Raw genomic sequence first — 19,352 nt, forward strand, 5'->3', positions numbered from 1 at the left:
TAACCATCAGATCGTACACTCTTCCGAATGCTGCGGTGCACTCTTGCTTCAGAAATGTGCACCCAACAACGCGTATTTTACTGGGGATGGGATGTGTATTTTAGAGGGAAATGTGCTGAAAAGCATAGGGGGAAATGCAGGAAAATGTATATAAAATAATATACAAAACACATATTTTAAGGAAAGCATACCAAAATGGTTAAAAATGTGTATCTTTTTTTTTTTTTAAGGAGAAAACAGGATGGAACAGACTTAACAATTGTTGTGGGCATGCAAAATTGGCATGGAATGGAAAGAGGCTGGTGAACCCACCCCTAATCATAAGCCATGTTTAGAGGAGGTTCAACCCCAGAAACGTATTTGCATCCCATCAGCACTGCAAATCTGGGAGATCTTAGCTCTGTGCCTCAAGGGTGCCCTCTGGACTGCAGTACCAGCCTGCCTGAGCCATCTGTCAGCTGACGCTCCAGGGCCAATCCTTGCCCACCAGGCCCTATAAAGCCCTGGTCTTAGAGCTCCCTGCTTGGTCAGAACAACTCATTGCTGGTATGAGGTCATGACATCAGCTCCTGCTCCAGTACCTGGCTGTGATTACATGGCTGCCCCTCTAATGCTCATTTGGTGCTTACTCTGGAACTCAGCTCTTTCCTGATATAATGTCCACACTTGCTTTTTCCTGCTAGGGCTGACAGCCAGCTCCCTTCAGGTTCCAGAACCCGGACAGTCAAGAACCTGAGTGTTTCCTCTGGAAATGAACCCATGCCTGCCCTAGACTATGCTAGGCATCCACTCAGGCCAGATAACAGACCTGAAAGTTGACTACTTGGGGATCTGAACCTGCTGTGAACCACAACATGGATTTGAACTGCGATTTGAATGCATGTGCCCCCAAAGCGGACTCCTGGTGGGTCATTCCCAGTTCCCAAAACACACCACCACACCACCAGCAGACCTGTCCATAGGGCACACCAGCAGTGTGCCCAATAACTGAAACAGCATGTTAAAAAAAGGCCCATCAACATTTACAGCATTCAAATACTGTAATAGAAAACAGTTCTTAAATACAAACCACAGCACCACCCATCCCTGTTTGGAAGCCATTCTTCTTCTGGTGTAGACCCCCCCCCCCCATTATATCCAGCAAAGCCCTTGTGGGACTTGCAGGGCACTCACCACCATGGCTTTGAGCTCCATGTTACTGGGGAACTCGCAGCGGCCACCAAACTGAAAGGTTTTCTGCAGGTTCTGCTCACATGCCTTGGCGATGCCTGATGGAGACCATGAAACAAATATGAGAGAGAGGAAGTATCTGAGAGGAGAAGTGAAATGTGGGGCTCCAGATTTCTCAAATGCTATAATAATAATAATAATAATAATAATAATAATAATAATTTAATTTATTATTTATACCCCGCCCATCTGGCTGAGTTTCCCCAGCCACTCTGGGCGGCTCCCAATCAAGTGTTAAAAACAGTACAGCGTTAAATATAAAATAATAATAATAATAATAATAATAATAATAATAATAATAATACTGAACAGGGAGAAATAAAATGGGTAGAACTAATGAACAGGAAGCTTTTAGTTAAAGGTACAGCAGCCCTGAAAAGCCTCAGTAGCATTTTGCCCGTGCTTACTGGAGAGGCTGGCACTGCAACTGCATTTTATTTACACACACACATCATCATCATCATCATCATCATAATGTATTATTTATACCCTGCGCATCTGGCTGGGTTTCCCCAGCCACTCTGGGCGGCTTCCAACAGAATATTAAAACACAATAGTCTATTAAACATTAAAAGCTTCCCTAAACATGGCTGCCTTCAGATGTCTTCTGAAAGTCTGGTAGTTGTTTTTGTCTTTGACATCTGATGGGAGGGCGTTCCACAGGGCGGGTGCCACTACCGAGAAGGCCCTCTGACTGGTTCCCTGTAACTTGGCTTCTTGCAGCGAGGGAACCGCCAGAAGGCCCTCGGCGCTGGACGTCAGTGTCCAGGCAGAACAATGGGGGTGGAGACGCTCCTTCAGGAGCCTCCCAAATGCTTAGAATCTTCAAACGGAGAACTACTTAGCCCTTAGCCCACGTGACCTTAGAAACTGGATTTTTGATGAGGCTGCCAACCAAGACAGAGCATCCATCATTGCTGCCCGTTACTCTACTTGGTACCCCCAAATTAAGACCACTCACTCAAGGCTCCATTACCTTGAGACTCTGACCTTCCCACAACTATGCAGGGCCTTTGCAGAACTAAGATTCCAACAGATGCCATTGTTATATTTAGAGGGGAATTCCCCATATGTGTTGCAAATGCATAAATGAATGCAATCAGGTAGAGGACATCACACAGTATCTGCTGATTTGCCCCCTGTATACAATGCCCAGAGGAAAATTTATATCGCCAATTCTTAATTGGCTTCCAGGTCGATCCGCACAGAAGCAATAGTTGAACTCCTAGCAGATAAACATCTATATATTACCCACCAGGGAGCCAAATTTGCGCTGGCAGCCAAGAAGCTCCGTTCCAGGTATGGGAATGCATTCCAATTTTAATATTTAATGCTGTGAATTTCTTTTTATGTTGCAAGCTGCTACAGGCTACGTTGTAAGATCTTAGAGGAAAAATTTCCTTTTCTTCTCTGTTGTCCACTGTAAAGGCCTTTGGCTATATACAATAGAACTGACCAGACCCAAATGCTACAAAGCAGATCAGAAAACGTGCCGGAGGAGAACACAGAAAACACTGAAGCGCAACTGATATTGCTGTCACTTGGAGTGAGTGAACAAAGATGGCAGGGAGGGGGGAAGGCTGGCTTGGGGGCAGCCTGGGACGGCTATTTGCGCTTCATTATATGGAAGACTCGATTTCAGCAGTAAGTGTGGATGCACATGATTGCTTTGGCATAGAGCAGCCAGGGGGAAACCCTGCCCAGTGCCAACTTCTAGCTGATTCAGCTTGTGCTGAGCTGATGGCATATATTTGCTACCATCAGGTGCATTCAAGACTTGGCAGGCCACCGCAACCTGAAATTCACCCTGGTGCACTGGCAGATGGATTAAAAACTCTCTGCCTAGTTTTTCATGTTCCACATCTTCCAAGCTCCCAAACCTCTGTGGTACAAAGACCATCTGTGGGGCAGACACCATTCTAAGGGGGCATGCAGTGAGCTGGCATCCCTAGCTAACAGCCTAGTTTGGGGAGCGGGGAGTCATCTATCTTTGCCAATATTCCTTTCCACTCTGAAGCCACTGGAGCCAGTTTTGGAACCTGCGTCTTTTCACGAGGAAATAACCACCGGCTGCGACAGGTGAGCTGCCTTCCGACTGAAGCTGCCTTCTGAGAGCTGAGCAGATGGGCTCATTTCCATTCATTAATGAGCGATGGGCAGCGGCGAGGAAAGCGTCCCAAACAGGGCAGCCTGATGGATGAGGGCAGGCAGAAGCAGCCACCGTTTACTTCCTGGGATCTAACCCCTTTCCCTGCCCCAGGAGTTGTGAAATGTTAAATTCGGATGAGCAGTCCTGATGCAAAGCAGTTTAAGGCGAAAACGGTTATAACATTTGCTAGAGGAAAACGGGAGCACTCTCAAGGCATTTGACACAAACCTAGTTTTTTATCTTGGGAAGCAAGCTACTAAATAAGTAAGTAAATAAGTAAATAAAATTCTGCAAATCTCCAGCACAGCCATTCTCAATAGGGGAAAAGCTGGCTGTAGGGCGGGGGATGGGAACCTGAGATCCAGGAGCCAAATGGAGCCCCCCGAGGATTCCCCACACAGGGTCTCCGCAGGCCACACCCCTCATAAGGCCACGCCCCTCACCAGGCCTAGTTCATACCCCACTTGAGCGTTTTTGCCTGGCTAGGAATGTATCCTTGAACTCTGATCATGCATTGTGCTTGCCTGGGTGGAGGACAGAGAAGCCAGTGGGAAAGTGTGTGTAGAAACTAGTCTACTGAACAAAGGCAAAATTTGCATTTGTTGGACTACAACTCCCATCATCCCTGACTGGGGATCCTTCTCATTAGGGATGATGGGAATTGTAGTCCAATAATATTGGGGCTCCAAGGTTGAGAAAGGCTGATATAGCTTAATGTTGTCCACAGCGGCTGGCAGCAACTCTCCAGGGTTTCAGACCAGGAATCTTTCTCAATCCTACCTGCAAATGTTTGGGGTTGAAATCTGGGGCTGCATTGCAGGGGGTTGGACTAGATGACCCTCAGAATCCCTTACAGCTCTACAGTTCTATGATTCCATGGGTTCTTCTGCATGCAGAGCAGGTGCTCCACCACTGAGGCGTGGCTCTTTCTCAGCCAGGACAGCGCATACGTAACCTTGTGACTGGTTGACCGGATGGTCTCCAGGGGCGAATCTCCCAATATCTCACCTTGGAAATGCAAGCTGGGACTGTTGCAGATTTCTTGGAGGAACTGCAGCAAATATGGTCGGAGGACTTCAGAGCATCTGTAATAGGCACTCAGGATGTAGAGCAGCCTCCAACCTTTCTGGCAGCTGTCCCTGTGTGAAACCCCCCAAAGAAGGGAATTGGGGGCTGTTAAAATAGTATGCAAGAAATGCACAAACGGAACAGGGTACCAAAGACATGCCTCACTTGGGATGCAGTTTAGAGTGGTACTATCCCTCTCTCCTCCCCCTTCCTTCCTCCTCTCCCCTCCTACAATATGTAGGGACCTTTTGACATCGGAAGCACACTGTATCCCTGATGTGAGGACTTCTGAATCAGCATGAGTTGGGAGGGTGGCAGCGTCAGAAGAGCAGACAGAGGAGACTCCTGGTGCAATGGGGGCCGGGGGGTGGGGTGGGCACTCATCACTAGGAACGGGGGGGGGGGGATGGGGACGGGACAAATGCTATCCGGTTCACCTTTAACAGCAAACCTGCCCAATTTGCACTTTCTGAAACCAGGTGCGAATTGAAACGTAGCCATCCTTCAAAACTGGCAGTACTCCAAATTCTGCAGCTATGTGAAAATGCATATACAGTGGTACCTCTGGTTATGAACGTAATTCGTTCCAGAGGTCCGTTCTTAAGCTGACACCGTTTTTATCCCGAGGGGCGCTTTCGCTAATGGGGCCTGTGGCGCGCAATTTCCATTCGCATCCTGGGGCAAAGTTTGCAACCAGGAGCAGCTACTTCCGGGTTAGCGGAGCTCGTAACCTGAAGCGTTCGTAGCCAGAAGCGTTCATAACCGGAGGTACCACTTTAGTAGGGTACAGTTGTAGACAGAAATGCAAATATCGGGGAAAAGAACATTTAAAAAATGTGCTACGTTAGGGAAGGTTGCATACAAAAAGGTGTAAATTATGATAAATGTGCACGGAAATGATGAATTTACATGTGGACATAATTATTCTTTCAATCTCAAACAGGTTGAAAGGAAGATAACTGAATTTAAGGTTAGAAACATTGATAATTGCATTTTTCTGGTGGTTTACAAGCTGTGTGCCTCTACTGGATAGAAGCCTCCCCCCCGCCCCAGCCATCACTGTGCACAGGCCTGCGAGTTGTTACCAGAGACTCACGTACGTCTTGGTGCTGGTGTTGTCTGTGATCTGTTTGATGATCTGGCAAAACACCTCGTCCCTAATGACCTCGTGGTCTCCGCAGAGCTAGTGGAGAACCAGGAACAAGTATGGAATTATACATGCCTCAGGGGAGTCCCAGCCCTTGCTGGCTGCTCTCGTAGCAGCCACCACTTGCTCTCTCCCCACAAAGACTTCTGGCCTGGGGAAGTGATGGAAGAGTTTGCCATAGTAGCCTGCCATTGCCAGATTTACGTATAAGCTAAACAAGCTATAGCTTAGGGCCCCACTCTCTTGGGGAACCCCAAAATTTTTAAAGAAAAAAACACCTGGATGTACATTTCCAAAATATAAGATAAAAAACAAATAAAATAAACCCTACATACAGCAACAGTGTTTTGTGTTGTGTAGGCTCCTATGATGTAAGTAATGGGCCCCGCCTGCTAGCCTGATCCCTAAAATATTACTGGTTTGCTCATTTCTATATATAGGGTGCCTACATTCTGCATGCCTATTGTCTTTGTCCATGGAGTTTTCTTGGCAGGGATACTGGAGTGGCTTGCCGGTTCCTGCTCCAGGTGGATCACGTTTGGTCAAAACCCTCCACTATGACCTGTCCATCTTGGGTGGCCCTGCACGGCATAGCTCATAGCTTCTCTGAGTAATTCAAGCCCCTTCGCCATGGCAAGGCAGTGATCCGTGAAGGAAGCTACCAGCATGTGTTTGACCAAACTGCGGAAGGCAGTGGAATACAGGAGTGCCTGGTGTGCTCTGGTCCATGGGGTCATGAAGAGTCGGACATGACTAAACGACTCAACAACAACATTCTGCATGGGCTGGTTGCATGGCAATATGTGCAAATGGCTTTAGATACCTCTTAGCTCCATAAATTGCCATATAGCATATATTCAACACAAAAAACAGCGACAATCTGTTGTTGACAAAGGGCAGCTAGACAAATAAAGGGTCCCATTAACTTCAGTAGCTTAGGGCCTCATCAAACCTAAATCTGGCCCTGTAGCCCGCCATGGCTCTGACAAGCTCAGCAGCTCTGCAAATCAGAAGAGCATGCTTTAGACTACAGGTCATTAATTGGTTAATTGGTCACAGCCTGGCCTAAGGCGGTTGCAGCAGCATGATGTTTGGCTTAAAAGCAGGTATCAGGTTAGAGAAGGTTGAAGGCTGCTGCACTAGGGCTAAGGGGCAGCCCATGTTGTGTCCTTGATATGTTGTTGGATTTTAAAAGGGGGTCACCATCGTGTTGGGGCCTGTGGGCACATGTGGAAATTGGAGAAACCTTTGTGCGCACAATGCACGCACAAGGCTGCAATGGAGTGCAAGACGTAATGTTATTGTACTGGCTACAACAGAAGGCTTCTTGCAAGCCTGATTTCAGAGGAAGGAAGTGAAGCTGTGAGTGCATGTTCACCTGCGGGTGCCACAATGGTGACCTCTGGACTATAGCAGCTGCACTCGAGAATGAGAATGTTTACTAGGAGAGGCCAGAGCAACCAGGCTGGCTTGGCGAGTGCAGCCCCGGTGCAGATATAAGCCCAGGAGGGAGTTCCATCAGCTCCAGACTTCGCTGGAGCTTGTTTCTGCGTTGGCTCCACAGGTTCCATTCCCCACAAGGGCCAGAAAACAGCTTACTCTTGAAAAAATCTTGCATAAGCCAAAATTGCCCAAGGGCCACAGTGCTTGAGACCACTTTTTGCCATTTGCCCTAATTTTATCTTATATACAAGGGACACAGGTGGCGCTGTGGGTTAAACCACAGAGCCTAGGGCTCGCCGATCAGAAGGTCGGCGGTTCGAATCCCCGTGACAGGGTGAGCTCCCGTTGCTCGGTCCCTGCTCCTGCCCACCTAGCAGTTCGAAAGCACATCAAAGTGCAAGCAGATAAATAGGTACCGCTCCGGCGGGAAGGTAAATGGCGTTTCCGTGCGCTGCTCTGGTTCGCCAGAAGCTGCTTAGTCCTGCTGGCCACATGACCCGGAAGCTGTACACCATCTCCCTCGGCCAATAAAGCGAGATGAGTGCCGCAACCCCAGAGTTGGCCACGACTGGACCTAATGGTTGGGGCCCCCTTTACCTTTACCTATCTTATATACAAATACAAGTGGCTTAGAGATGCCAGGCCCAATGGGTCTATGCGAGAGTCTGGATTTAGCACAGTTGAATGTAATTCTTAACCTTTTTGGGGGGGGAAATATGTACCGGTAATTGTTTTAATTTAGACCATGGAATCCTTTGGTAATTAGAGACCACGCATCCTTTCCTTCTTGATATGTTTAATTATTGACTCTGTACCCTGCACTTTCTTACTGACAATTGAGACAACTTATCCCTTTTTTTGAAACGAAATTGTCTTTCATTTCTTTCCCCCCGTGACTTGCTTGTTGCTATTAAAATTCAGTTTTAAAACCTGAAAAGAAGAGAGGAAGCTTGATTACCTTGAGAAGAGAACACACCACCTCTAGCTCAGTTTGTCCTTTGAGGGGGAGGTCGCCCATAAACTTCATCACAGCTGGAAAAGCAGATGCAGATAAAACACACACAGAAAGACACTCCAGATAAGAAGTTAAGAAGAACCTGTTGGATCAGGCCAGTGGCCCATCTATCCCAGAGTCCTCTTTCCCACATATTGCCCCTGGGACACCCAAAAGCAAGACCAGAGCACAGAAGCACTTGCAGTTCTTAGCCACTGGTATTCAGAAAGACATGCAATCTCTGATAGTGGAGAAATAGCCTAGACCAGGGGTCCCCAAACTAAGGTGCGCGGGCCGGATAAGGCCTGAAGGACTCGTTTATCCGGCCCGCAGCAACTCCCACTGCCCGCTCTTACCGGCGCTGCGCTGCGCAGCTGCCCACTTCCAGGTCAGAGGAGCACCGGAAATAGCTTGCGCGCATGCGCAAGCGTTATTTGCACATGCGCGCAAGCTATTTCCGGTGCTCCTCCAACCCGGAAGTGTGCGGGAAATAGTGTGTGTGCATGCGTATGGGCACGCGCTCCCCCACCGCACGATCGGCGCTGGAGACACTGGCCCGAGGCGCGGTAAGTTTGCTGACCCCTGGCCCAGACATTGTAGCTGGTAGCCACTGACAGCTTTATCCTCTGTGATTTTTTTCTAATTCTCTTTCAAAGCCACCCACCTTGTGAGAGAGAATTCCTTAGCACACTATGTGCTCCAAGGTCATTTGGAGTCTTCCCTTTGCCACACACACAGAACGGAACTACAACTTTACGAGAAAAAGATCCTGCCCCATCATGCCTGATCACTTTTCTCCTCATGCGATCAGAGGAAGTGATACTTCTGATTACCAGCTGCTGGGAATTGCAGGAGAGAAGCGTGCTGTTCTGCCCGGGTCCTGCTTGTGCCTTCCTAAAGTGGACCTCCCGGCTCCTCACCTTGGAAAGTTTCTGCAGCTATTTTGTTCAGGCTGCTGTCCGTGAATTCAATGAGTGACTCCTGGATGGGGGCCTGTGCAGGGAAGGAAGGAAGAGGTTTGGTTCCATAGGCAATGGGCAAAGGAATTGGGGCAAGCAAAGGGGTGTGACAGTTGCACACAATGCTTTACACACTTGAATAAAACCCCTTGGACCTGAACTGCGTTAGTTTAACGAAACATAGAAGTGGAGGCTGACATTTTATTTAATGGGTTGTATCCAGCTAAGCTTTACAGTGGTGCCCCACAAGACGAATGCCTCGCAAGACGAAAAACTCGCTAGACGAAAGGGTTTTCCGTTTTTTGAGTCGTTCCGCAAGACGAATTTCCCTATGGGCTTGCTTCGCAAGACGAAACGTCTTGTGAGTTCTTGCGAGTTTGTTTCCTTTTTCTTTAAGCCGCTAAGCCATTAACAGCCACTAAGCCGTTAATAGCCGCTAAGCCGCTAATAGGCGCTAAGCCGCTAATAGCCGTGCTTCGCAAGACGAAAAAACCGCAAGACGAAGAGACTCGCGGAACGGATTAATTTCGTCTTGTGAGGCACCACTGTACTTAAAGTGGATCAATTTAAAATAATGGACCTAAGTAAGTCATAGAATCATAGAGTTGGAAGGGAATCTTCCTTCTTGTAATTTGAATCCATTCGTTCGAGTGCTACCCTCCAGAGAAGGAAAAAGCAAGCGTGCTGCATGACAGCTTTTTAGATATTAATTTCAATGGGTTTACTCTGAGTATGACTAATACTGGATACAAACCAATTTTATAAAAATACAACTAGTTTTTAATGTTTGTCTTTATATGTATTTATAAAATGTATATTTTACACTTCCTTTTGTAAACCATTTAGAGGTCTTTTTTTTGGATGGGGAGGAAGTGGTGCATAAATGTTGCTAAACATAAATAACTGTTTGGGGATGCAGTGGGCAGGGATTTCCCCGGTGCAAGCCAAACAATTATCAGTGGCTCAGTGACATGGGGGCATGTCGAATTTTTCAACTTTCAAATCCCCCAAGTGAGGGGTACTAAAAAGTTGAAACATGTAACTCAAGAAAATATTTAATGAAAGCAATAAAAAAATATGACTTGGGAATTCAAAATATATTTTGGTTAAATTAATATAATTTAGTTTTGCCGGGTAAGTAAAATGTGTGTAGAATTGCATAGAAATCATTAAAACGGATTGCTAAGTACTTGCAGTTTATTATTATTATTATTATTATTATTATTAGGCATTACCTGACGTTTTAAAATTAAAATTCTTTGGTTTTCCAGAAGCAGTTTATGTGCTTCTTCATCAAACAGTTTACCAGGCTAAATGTTGTCCAGCCACAAAAATAATAGCAGATTTGAATTCCTCACACCCAAAAACATATTTTAAAGACCCCCTCATTGAATAAATTTGAAAAATCAAGTTTCATTCCTTAAAATGAATGGGCCCTCCTACCATTCATACCAAAGTTTAAGACCTCCGGGCACCCTTCAGTGGGGTCCCATTAGAGTCCACAATACGCACATATAGAGAGGCAGCCAGTCAGAAGAAAACTATCATTGCTCAATAAAACTATCTGTATTACCTTGGTGAATTTCAGAATATCTGCCATGCCATTCGATTCACCACTTTTTTTGGATTTCTGCTTGTTGGGATCCCTGAAATTAATTCCAGACATGAATTACAACCTGCCTTTCAGGGAAGGTTCCAGGCGGACGAGGTCTTTCCCTCTTCCCTTGGGATCTGTGACTGCCTGGTCCCCTAGGGACCAGCTCAAGCCCATCGGGGGGGAAACCATTCCCTGCCCTTTTTGTCAGGGGTGGGGGCATTTCGTTCACAAAGATTTCCCAAATTGCACCTCATTTCCACATGCTAATAAATAGAGTAAACAGGAGGGGCTGTAACTGGGACAATTGGTGTGTGTGTGTGGCCGCCACCACAGCATACATTTAAAGCACTATGATACCACTTTCAACAGCCATGGTCTTCCTCCCAAAGAGTTATGGGAGCTGTAGTTTGTTGAGGGTTCTGAGAGTTATTAGGAGAACCCTTATTCCCGTGCCTGAAGCTGGTTATACCATAAGCATTTTGCCTGCATGGATTTGCTGCTGCCTTTGCTGTGAACCAATGCATGATTATAAAGTAAGTCAATCTTTATTTTTTTTTTTAAAAAAATTACTTTACAAGTTGTTGCCTGATTCATTGTTAAGCAGGGGAAGAAGGGGGAAGCCAGATTACTCCATAGCTGGTCTCGCTCAAAACAAGGTTTCACTGTTGGGATACTGCCAGGGAGACAAAGACCATCATGGCCCCACGTGGCCTCCGGACGTCCATCGATCTCCCGTAGACACGCAGTATCAGCAATTAGCGACACGAGCTCCAGAAATAGCTTGCCACATTCCAGAGCTGATGCACGCTCTTATCAGCAGATAATGCACAGCGAAAGATGCACGCAGGAGAGCCTTATTTAAGTTTATTCAGCATTGGTCAGAACAAAGAAAAAACATGACCACCTGCTTCAGTGTTCAGGCACCGAGAGAGAGACAACAGCTCTATCAAAAACATAAACATCCTGTGAACAGGAAATACGCAGACTCTGTGACTCACAAAGCCTGCTCCCTTTTAAGGTGGAACGGAAATATCCTAACATTCACAGCCTAATTCCTATGCGTTTAATTTTGCTGCCAAGGATGGGGTTTTGAAACTTTGCTTAACCCACACATGTGGGCACATGAAATTGCAATTAATATACCCTCTCCTACCCGTTAAAACCCATCCCATGCTGTCTTGCCTGCCACACATACACATATCCAGCTATAGGGTGCAGTAGCTTGTGGGTCTGTTTTCCTCTTCAGGCGACCCCCCAACTTATCTCACTTCAACCTCTGATGCAATTTACTTCTTTGAGAGGCAAACGATTTGCGCGAATCGCGGTGGTTGACATGCTGCAAGAGAGCCAACTGCCCGTGGCAAAGAGGGGGCCATCTTGACTTACCTCTTGGTCATCCCAAGACATGCGATGATCGCACCCCGTAAACGTTAGCAGGGGTGTTATAACTAACTGGTATGCTGAGGTGGGTGGAGGGGCACGGTTGCAGCACCCCATAATTCCTTTGCTTTCCTTACACGGGGGATTGCAGCCTCAGGACACCAACTCTGACACACCAAACTTGAGATGACGGCCTCCGTTTCTCGAGGGCAAACAAGCCCTTAGGGGGCTCCGTCTGTCCGCACGCACTCACATCTTTGCCCTCTGCCCTTCTCGGAAATACTTCTTGGAAAACTCCAGCATGTTGAAGGGGCCGCCTCGTGGGCCGATGTCCTTGGCGCCCTGAAAGCCCTCTGCGCTCTCTGCGAATTCGCTGCCTGCCAGACACACCTGGGGGAAAAGAAAGGAGAGGCCCAGGGTGTTCGTCTCTTGATTCTGTCGGGAGTGTGCGGGCACAGTCTTTCTGATAAGGCCAAGGACCTATTGCAGCCCAGGTGGATCTGGGACTCTGCCTGCTCCTTCCAGTTCTCAGTTCCCTGAATACAGTGGCAATGGGTTTGGTGGCAGAGGGCTTGGGTGGCTTTCGAAGAGGGGATACCCATGCAGGAATGCCACTTCCGCCCTACGGAGGAGGTGGGGTTGCGGGCTTCATGGCCCCTCTGCACGATTGGGGGGATTCCCGGCCGCGTCACCCCCTGGTCGGCCAATCAGCTGGCTCAGGGGGCATGGCCTGCCCTATTTAATGCAGGACGCGGCTGGGAATCTCCCTCTTTGCCACCTGCCAGCTGTTCCTGCTTTTCCCACCCTCCCGCCCTATAAGGTTTTCGTTCCTTGACCTTGCTATGGACCTTGGTTGGTCGCCGTTGAGGGGCCTGGTAGGAATTTTTCCACTTGGCAAATTGGCACCAGCCACTTGGTTTTCGCCTACCTCGTAGGAAATCGTCACAACTTTCTGGGTATTGGCGGTTAGGCATTGGTATAGTTCTGTAGATGGAAGAGGGGAGGAAGCGCCGTCACCTGCCCCGCATATTGAAGGGTAGTCAGATAATGGATACCGGGGGGCGTGGTCCTGTCCGAAGCCTGGGGAGGTGAGGGCCTAAGGCACGCCCCCTATCGGTGACCCCAGGGGAGTTCCTAGTTGATGTGCATCAGCAGGGCTCCCCCTACTGGTGGTTAACCCTTCCCAGACTTCAAGCAGACAGGCTGAAGTCGGATATAGTCGGTTAGGACCAATGCCTAAGCCAATACTGCTCATCACCTGTAACCAATAAAGTTTTGGCCTTATTTATCCCATTAACCTTAATAATTGTGTCACATGTCATTATTTCCACTGGGGGGGCAGGAACTCGCCACGCAAGGGAGATAACAGGTGCGGTTGTCCTTATAACGCAGGTGCCAGGGTGGTTCAACTTCCCCTTGGGTCCAGTGGCTCAGAGGAAGAGGCATCCACTCTGCACAGCAAGGTTTAATTAAATTAATTACCGTATTTTTCCATCTATAAGATGCCTCCATGTATAAGACGCCCCTTATTTTGGGGGACTCAGATTTAAGAAAATGGCCTCGGCGCTATCTGTGTATAAGACGCCCCCTAATTTTTGACATAATTTATTAAGGGGAAAAATCTAGTCTTATATATGGGAAAATACGGTAATTAAAACCTGAGGCCCAGATGCAGCCCCCCCTTCCCACCCTGTCTTCTCTGTCTGGCCCTCATAATTCTCTCCAGGCTGCACCCCTCTAATGGAGAGGAATGTCCAGGGCACGTAGGGGAAACTGCCAAGGGGCTACTGTGGCTGCATCACCAGTATCTGCCACCTGAGGCAAATGTCTAATGGTAGGGCTGGACTTGCCCTGCAATTCTTCTCCCAAGATGAACAGCGAGGAGGAAGAGAGTGTGGTGCTTTAGGGACAGCTTCCTGGCGGTCTTCCCTCTCTGGTCACCTTGGTGAGAGAGTGGTGGACGTTGCAACGTTCCCGGGGCTTCCTTCCTCGCCCCGAATCCTGACTCCCACCTCGCTTTGAGGCCTGGCATGAGAAACATGGCCACCCCCTCCACGTTGCACTCGCCTCAGTCGTCTTGTCAAGCTCCTGAGCCACGGCTGCGGATGCAACAGCCACAGCCACCGAGGCCGGGACAGCCACTTTGGCCTGCTTGTCCTTGGGCTCCTCCTTCTTCTCCGCGGGAAGGTGGGTAAAATCTGGCGCTGCCACCGGCTGGACGCAATCGGCAGGGAAGAAGCCCGATTTCCCATAGATGGCACCAAACTTCCAGCCTACACCAGGAAGAAGGCATTGAGTTATATGCTGTCAATCTCTCTCTCTCCCCCCCCCCCCCCGCCTTTCATGGTGGTAGAGCTGTTGCTGCTCCCTCGCAACATCAGGTCAAGGGCTTTCATCTATCATGACAGAAAATGGAGACAGATAGAAGGAGCCAGAGGAGAACTATGCCCTTAACAGTCAGTGGAAGAAGAAAGCCTTCTTTTCAGGGCTCAGGTCTGCAGTGGGTCTTTTTCTTCTTCTTCCTCCCCCTCCCCCCCTTTTAATTTTGATTTTCGCAGTGAGTCTTGAACCTCCAGCCTTAGGGATGGCAAGTGGGCATACAGCTTTTATACTGCCTCTGGTCAAGAAGAGAACTGCATCAAATAGGCCAAAGTAGGTCATGTGATAGTCACTGGTCAGAGCTCCAGGTCAGATTAGTTTGAGCAACTGGGAGCCCCGTCTGCACGATACATTTAAAGCACTATTGTAAACAGGGCCAGATTTAGGTTTGATGAGGCCCTAAGCTACTGAAAGTAATGGGGCCCTTTATATGTCCAGCTGTCCTTTGTCAACAACAAATTGTCACTGTTTTTTGTGTTGAATATATGCTGTATGGTAATTTATGGACCTAATAGGCATCTAAAGCCATTTGCACATAACAAAATATGTATTTTATCAAAGTAATTGTTGAACTGAAATTCAATTAAGAAGTATATTAATAGTGAAATACAATTAAGAAGAAGTATATTAATAGTGAAATAATTATAAGCTCTAACTTAAAATGATGTAGGTTTTATTTTGTTTTTTATCTTATATTTTGGAAATGTACATCCAGGTTTTTTCCCCTTTAAATTTTTTGGTGGCTCTCAAGAGAGTGGGGCCCTAAGCTATAGCTTGTTTAGCTTATACATAAATCCGGCACTGGCAAACAGTCATGGCCTCCCCAAAGTATCCTGGGAAGTAGAGTGCCTTAAGGGAGATGTGAGTTGTTAGGAGATGCCTATTCCCCTTCCAGAGCTACAATTCCCACAGCTCCCTGGGAAGAGGGATTGACTGGTGAACCACGCTGGGAACTGCAGCTCTGCAAGTCGAATAGGGGTCTCCTACCAACTCGCATCACCCTTAATGACTGACAGCTCCCAGAATCCTTGGGGGAAGACACAGCTGTTAAAAGTGGCATGAGGGTGCTTTAAATGTATAGTGCAGATGGGACCCTGCTCTTGAGGGAAGGAACATGCAAAGTTGCCTTGTACCATGTCTGTGATCTGCCACTGAGCAAGAGCAGCATGCATAGGCCGCTGTTTAGCTTGTAGGAGTCTGTTTGCACAGGAGAGAGAGAAAGGCCACTGCACGCAGGAGAAAGGGGGACAAGGCACATCACCACACGCAAGAGCCACCCACCAAAATCCTGGGTGCCCTTCTTCACATCCTCCAGGAGCATCACTTTCTTCCGCACCACGCAGCCGAAATAGCGGTCTGTGGGGACGGGAGAGTCACGGCGGTGTCAAAGGAGGGCACGGAAGACCCTCTTAACCTAGCCCTGGGCAGGCTCCCGGATTCACAGAGCAGGTGAACCGGGGACCAGCCTTAATCCTCTGTTGCACCTGCTATTATCCACCTGCAATCTGCAATAGCCCCTCATATGTTGTAGCTGCATGCATCCCAGGAGAAATTTGGCTTGGGCTCGGATGGCAACACGGGAGAAGACACGCACTGAAATCCTTTTGAACTGATTGTGCTGCTCCAAATTTTGCGGAATGGTTATCCGTCCCAAAAGGTGTGTACAAAAAAATGTGGATGTATTCGGGGAAAGTCTGCATATATTAGTGAAAATAATGCAGAAAAAATGGATTGCGCCAGGTAAATGGCTTGCAAAAACGTGTAGATTGTGCAAAACTTCATATGGAAAAAGGCTGTATGTTAAGAGAAACATAGACTGAAATGCTCAAGATTTTTTGTGTTACTTCCCATCCTCGCCCCACAGACTTCCTGATGATGGTCTCTCACCTTGATCCAAGCCTTCCATTGGCCGCAGGCAAATGATGTCTCCTTTATGGAACCGTAAGAGGCTTTTATCGTCTGTAATATGGTTCTTGATTGCAACCATGTACTGTGAATCCTAGAAGGGGGAAAAGACAAAGTGTGTCTGGCTGGGGGAGCAGGGGTACAAGGTGCTCCAAAGAAAGGGTCTCTGCTATGTCTTTTTACCTTCTTGAGTTCGTTGAGGAAATAGTCAATCAGTGCCTTAATCTGGGCAGCTTTGGGGGAGAAAAGGATGAGCTTCTCATTGGTGAGGTTGACCTCCAGCATGTTCTTCGAGCCGGTGGTCACAAAGAGGATATCGCCGTAGCTGTGGAAAAAGGAAAATGGGGTTCATTGCCAAGCTTGGAGGTCAGTGGTGCTGAAAGTGGATCCAGGAAAGGCGGACACACAGCGCATTTGGACGATGGTACTGATGCCCTTCCTCCAGGGTTCTCAGAGGGGAATATGGGGGGCACTGCCGCAAAGGGAGACTCCGTCTGTGGACTGAGGGCATTGTCAGGGACTGGCCCAGGGCGAAAGGCCAGGGCCTTTTGTGCTGGGGCCCCAGAAGCCCTGACCATTTTCCTCCCAGGGCAGCTGGCTGCACTGCAGTGTGGACTGCTGGTGAGATCCCCAGCTACCCACCTCTTAAATGGTAAGGTAAAAGGTAAAGGACCCCTGGACGGTTAAGTCCAGTCAAAGGCGACTATGGGGTTGCTGCGCTCATCTCGCTTTCAGGCCAAGGGAGCTGGCATTTGTCCACAGGCAGCTTTCCGGTCATGTGGCCAGCAGGACTAAACTGCTTCTGGCGCAATGGGACACCATGACGGAAACCAGAGCGCACGGAAACGCCGTTTAACTTCCCGCCGCAGTGGCACCTATTTATCTACTTGCAGTGGTGTGCTTTCGAACTGCTAGGTTGGCAGGAGCTGGGACCAAGCGACGGGAGCTCACCCCGTCGCAGGGATTCGAACCGCCGACCTTCTGATTGGCAAGCCCAAGAGGCTCAGTGGTTTAGACCACAGCGATGAGCTATAGCTATTCCCCTCCAAGCCAAGTTGGACCTTTGGTTCATCTGGCTCAGTGCTGCCTACACTGATTGGCAGCAGCTCTCCAGGATGTTTCAGACAGGAGGGTCTCCCATCCCTACCTGGAGATGCCATGGATTGGTCCTTTCGCATGCAAACCAGGTGCTCCACCACCAAGCTACAGCCCCTTCCCTGATGCTGCCAGCTGATGAGACCCACTCCTCACTAAACCTACTCGCCTTTCCCTGTCCTTCACCTTTCCATCTCCTCCCAGGGATCCTGGCCAATCCTGCAGCCTCACCTGTAGCCCCGCAGCACCCGGAGCTGCTCCCCAGGTAAGTTGGTGCCCTTGACCAGTCGCAGCAGTTTGATCCCTGTGTCAGACACAGCCAGGATCTGCACTCCGGTGCCCACACTGCCCTGAAAGGAGCAAGACAGAGCCGTTAGGCGTGGCATGGCTCAGCTTACGGAGGGAGGGTGAGCCTGGAGAGCGAGGGGCATCTAAGAGAGAGCAATGCCTCGGATGAAGGACAACATGCAAATTTAATAATTAATAATAAATTAAGTAAATAATTTTAAAAGCACAGAAAATATACACTAAAATTGCAGATGGAATCAGATGTTAAAAAGAAGTTAGCCAAAAGAAATAAAAAGAGAGCAGGTTGTTCCCTTGTTATGTGTTTGGGCCCTCAGAGTTTGTGGGTGTCGGGAAACCCATAATTTCTGGAATTAGTCAAAGTTAGAATTAATCAAGGTTTGGTTAAAACTGCAGCAAACACTGCTGGTTTAAGGATAACAAGCCAGCCCATCTTGACATAGCTGGCTGGGGATAAGCCATCAAGAAACAAAGGCTGAAAGGGCCAGTTATGACAGCACCCACAAGGCAGTAAAATATTACAATATATTATGTCTAATGTACATGTCTGGTTAGACTGCTTAAACAAAATTATTTTTAACAGATACCAACAGCAGTACAGCAAAGGTGCCTGCCCAGTTTCAATGTGCCGTGAGCTCCAAAGTTTGGCTTTATGCTGGCTTTTTAAGTTGTAGAAATAAAATAAATAAAAAATAATTTTTTTAAAAAAAATCCTTCCAGTAGCACCTTAGAGACCAACTAAGTTATTGGTATGAGCTTTCGTGTGCATGCACATTTCTTCAGAATGTTTAAATTGTTTTATTCTCTTTCCAGTTTCTGCCTGGTTCTGAACTCCTGAATTGTGGCTTCTGGACTCTGTTTCTGATGCTGAGCCTGTACTGTTACTGAATAAAGATATATTTCTTGCTCACAAGAGGGTCTGTCTGCATGTCTTGGGTGGGAGCAGGACAAGCAGTGGCTAAAGCAGCAGATCCTGTCCTATGACAGAGATGGGGAACCTTATGGACCCCCAGATGTTGTTGGACTCCAGTTCCCATCAGCCCCAGTCAGCATGGCCAATGGCCAGGCATGATGGGAGTTGGAGTTCAACAACATCTGAAGGCACCAGGTTCCCCATCCCTGTTTTGTCTACTCAGTTTGCCAGCTCCCACAGAAGTTGTTTTTTTTTGTGTTTTTTTTCTTTCTGCAATAAGGGTGCACATGTGGATGCTTCTTACCGTAGCAGGGAAAAGGCGAGAGAAATATACTTCCCAGCCATTCCGGGCAACGCTGATGATCTCTTTCTTGACGCTTTCATCGGCCACCGGACTAAAGGAGTCCAGCTTGTTTTCCGCTGAGGAAAGAAACAGAGGCTGGCTTTACACCACTCTCGGATCCCACAGGATCCCTCAGTTACTTGTGAGTGAGAGAATGGGCAAGGCTAAGTTAATGGCAGGACTTTGGCTGGCAAGAATAAGTCCTGCCTTTGAGGAAGAACCCTGTTGGAACAGGCTACAGGAGGCCCATTTTTAATCTAGCCACACATCCTTCCCACAACAGCCAACCAGATGGTTTCAGAAGTCCACAGGTTCACAGGGAGGCCAGAGTCTGGCCAAAACAACTACCATTCAAAGATACACTGCCCTTGAACATGAGGCTCCATTTAGCCTTTGTGGCTGGCTGCCACTAACAGACCTAGCCTCTATGACAGGGATAGAGAA

At 48.0% G+C, this 19,352-nt stretch overlaps 1 protein-coding gene across 1 annotated transcript in view; it reads right to left on the reverse strand.

Annotated features, from left to right (window-relative positions):
* MYO15A (myosin XVA) overlaps window positions 1-19,352 on the reverse strand; it is a 103,686-nt gene that overhangs the window by 13,222 nt on the left and 71,112 nt on the right. The window contains exons 44-56 of the mRNA XM_077918666.1: window positions 18,870-18,985; window positions 17,578-17,696; window positions 16,435-16,576; window positions 16,234-16,345; window positions 15,628-15,702; window positions 14,035-14,240; window positions 12,221-12,357; window positions 10,564-10,636; window positions 8,952-9,024; window positions 7,996-8,069; window positions 5,548-5,630; window positions 4,388-4,518; window positions 1,174-1,268 (exon numbers count right to left, since the gene is read on the reverse strand). Coding sequence (XP_077774792.1) covers window positions 1,174-1,268; window positions 4,388-4,518; window positions 5,548-5,630; window positions 7,996-8,069; window positions 8,952-9,024; window positions 10,564-10,636; window positions 12,221-12,357; window positions 14,035-14,240; window positions 15,628-15,702; window positions 16,234-16,345; window positions 16,435-16,576; window positions 17,578-17,696; window positions 18,870-18,985 — 1,436 coding nt within the window. The remainder of the gene's footprint in view (window positions 1-1,173; window positions 1,269-4,387; window positions 4,519-5,547; window positions 5,631-7,995; window positions 8,070-8,951; window positions 9,025-10,563; window positions 10,637-12,220; window positions 12,358-14,034; window positions 14,241-15,627; window positions 15,703-16,233; window positions 16,346-16,434; window positions 16,577-17,577; window positions 17,697-18,869; window positions 18,986-19,352) is intronic.

This window comes from Podarcis muralis, chromosome 14 (genome assembly GCF_964188315.1).
Source record: "Podarcis muralis chromosome 14, rPodMur119.hap1.1, whole genome shotgun sequence".
In the NCBI taxonomy this organism is placed as follows: domain Eukaryota; kingdom Metazoa; phylum Chordata; class Lepidosauria; order Squamata; family Lacertidae; genus Podarcis; species Podarcis muralis.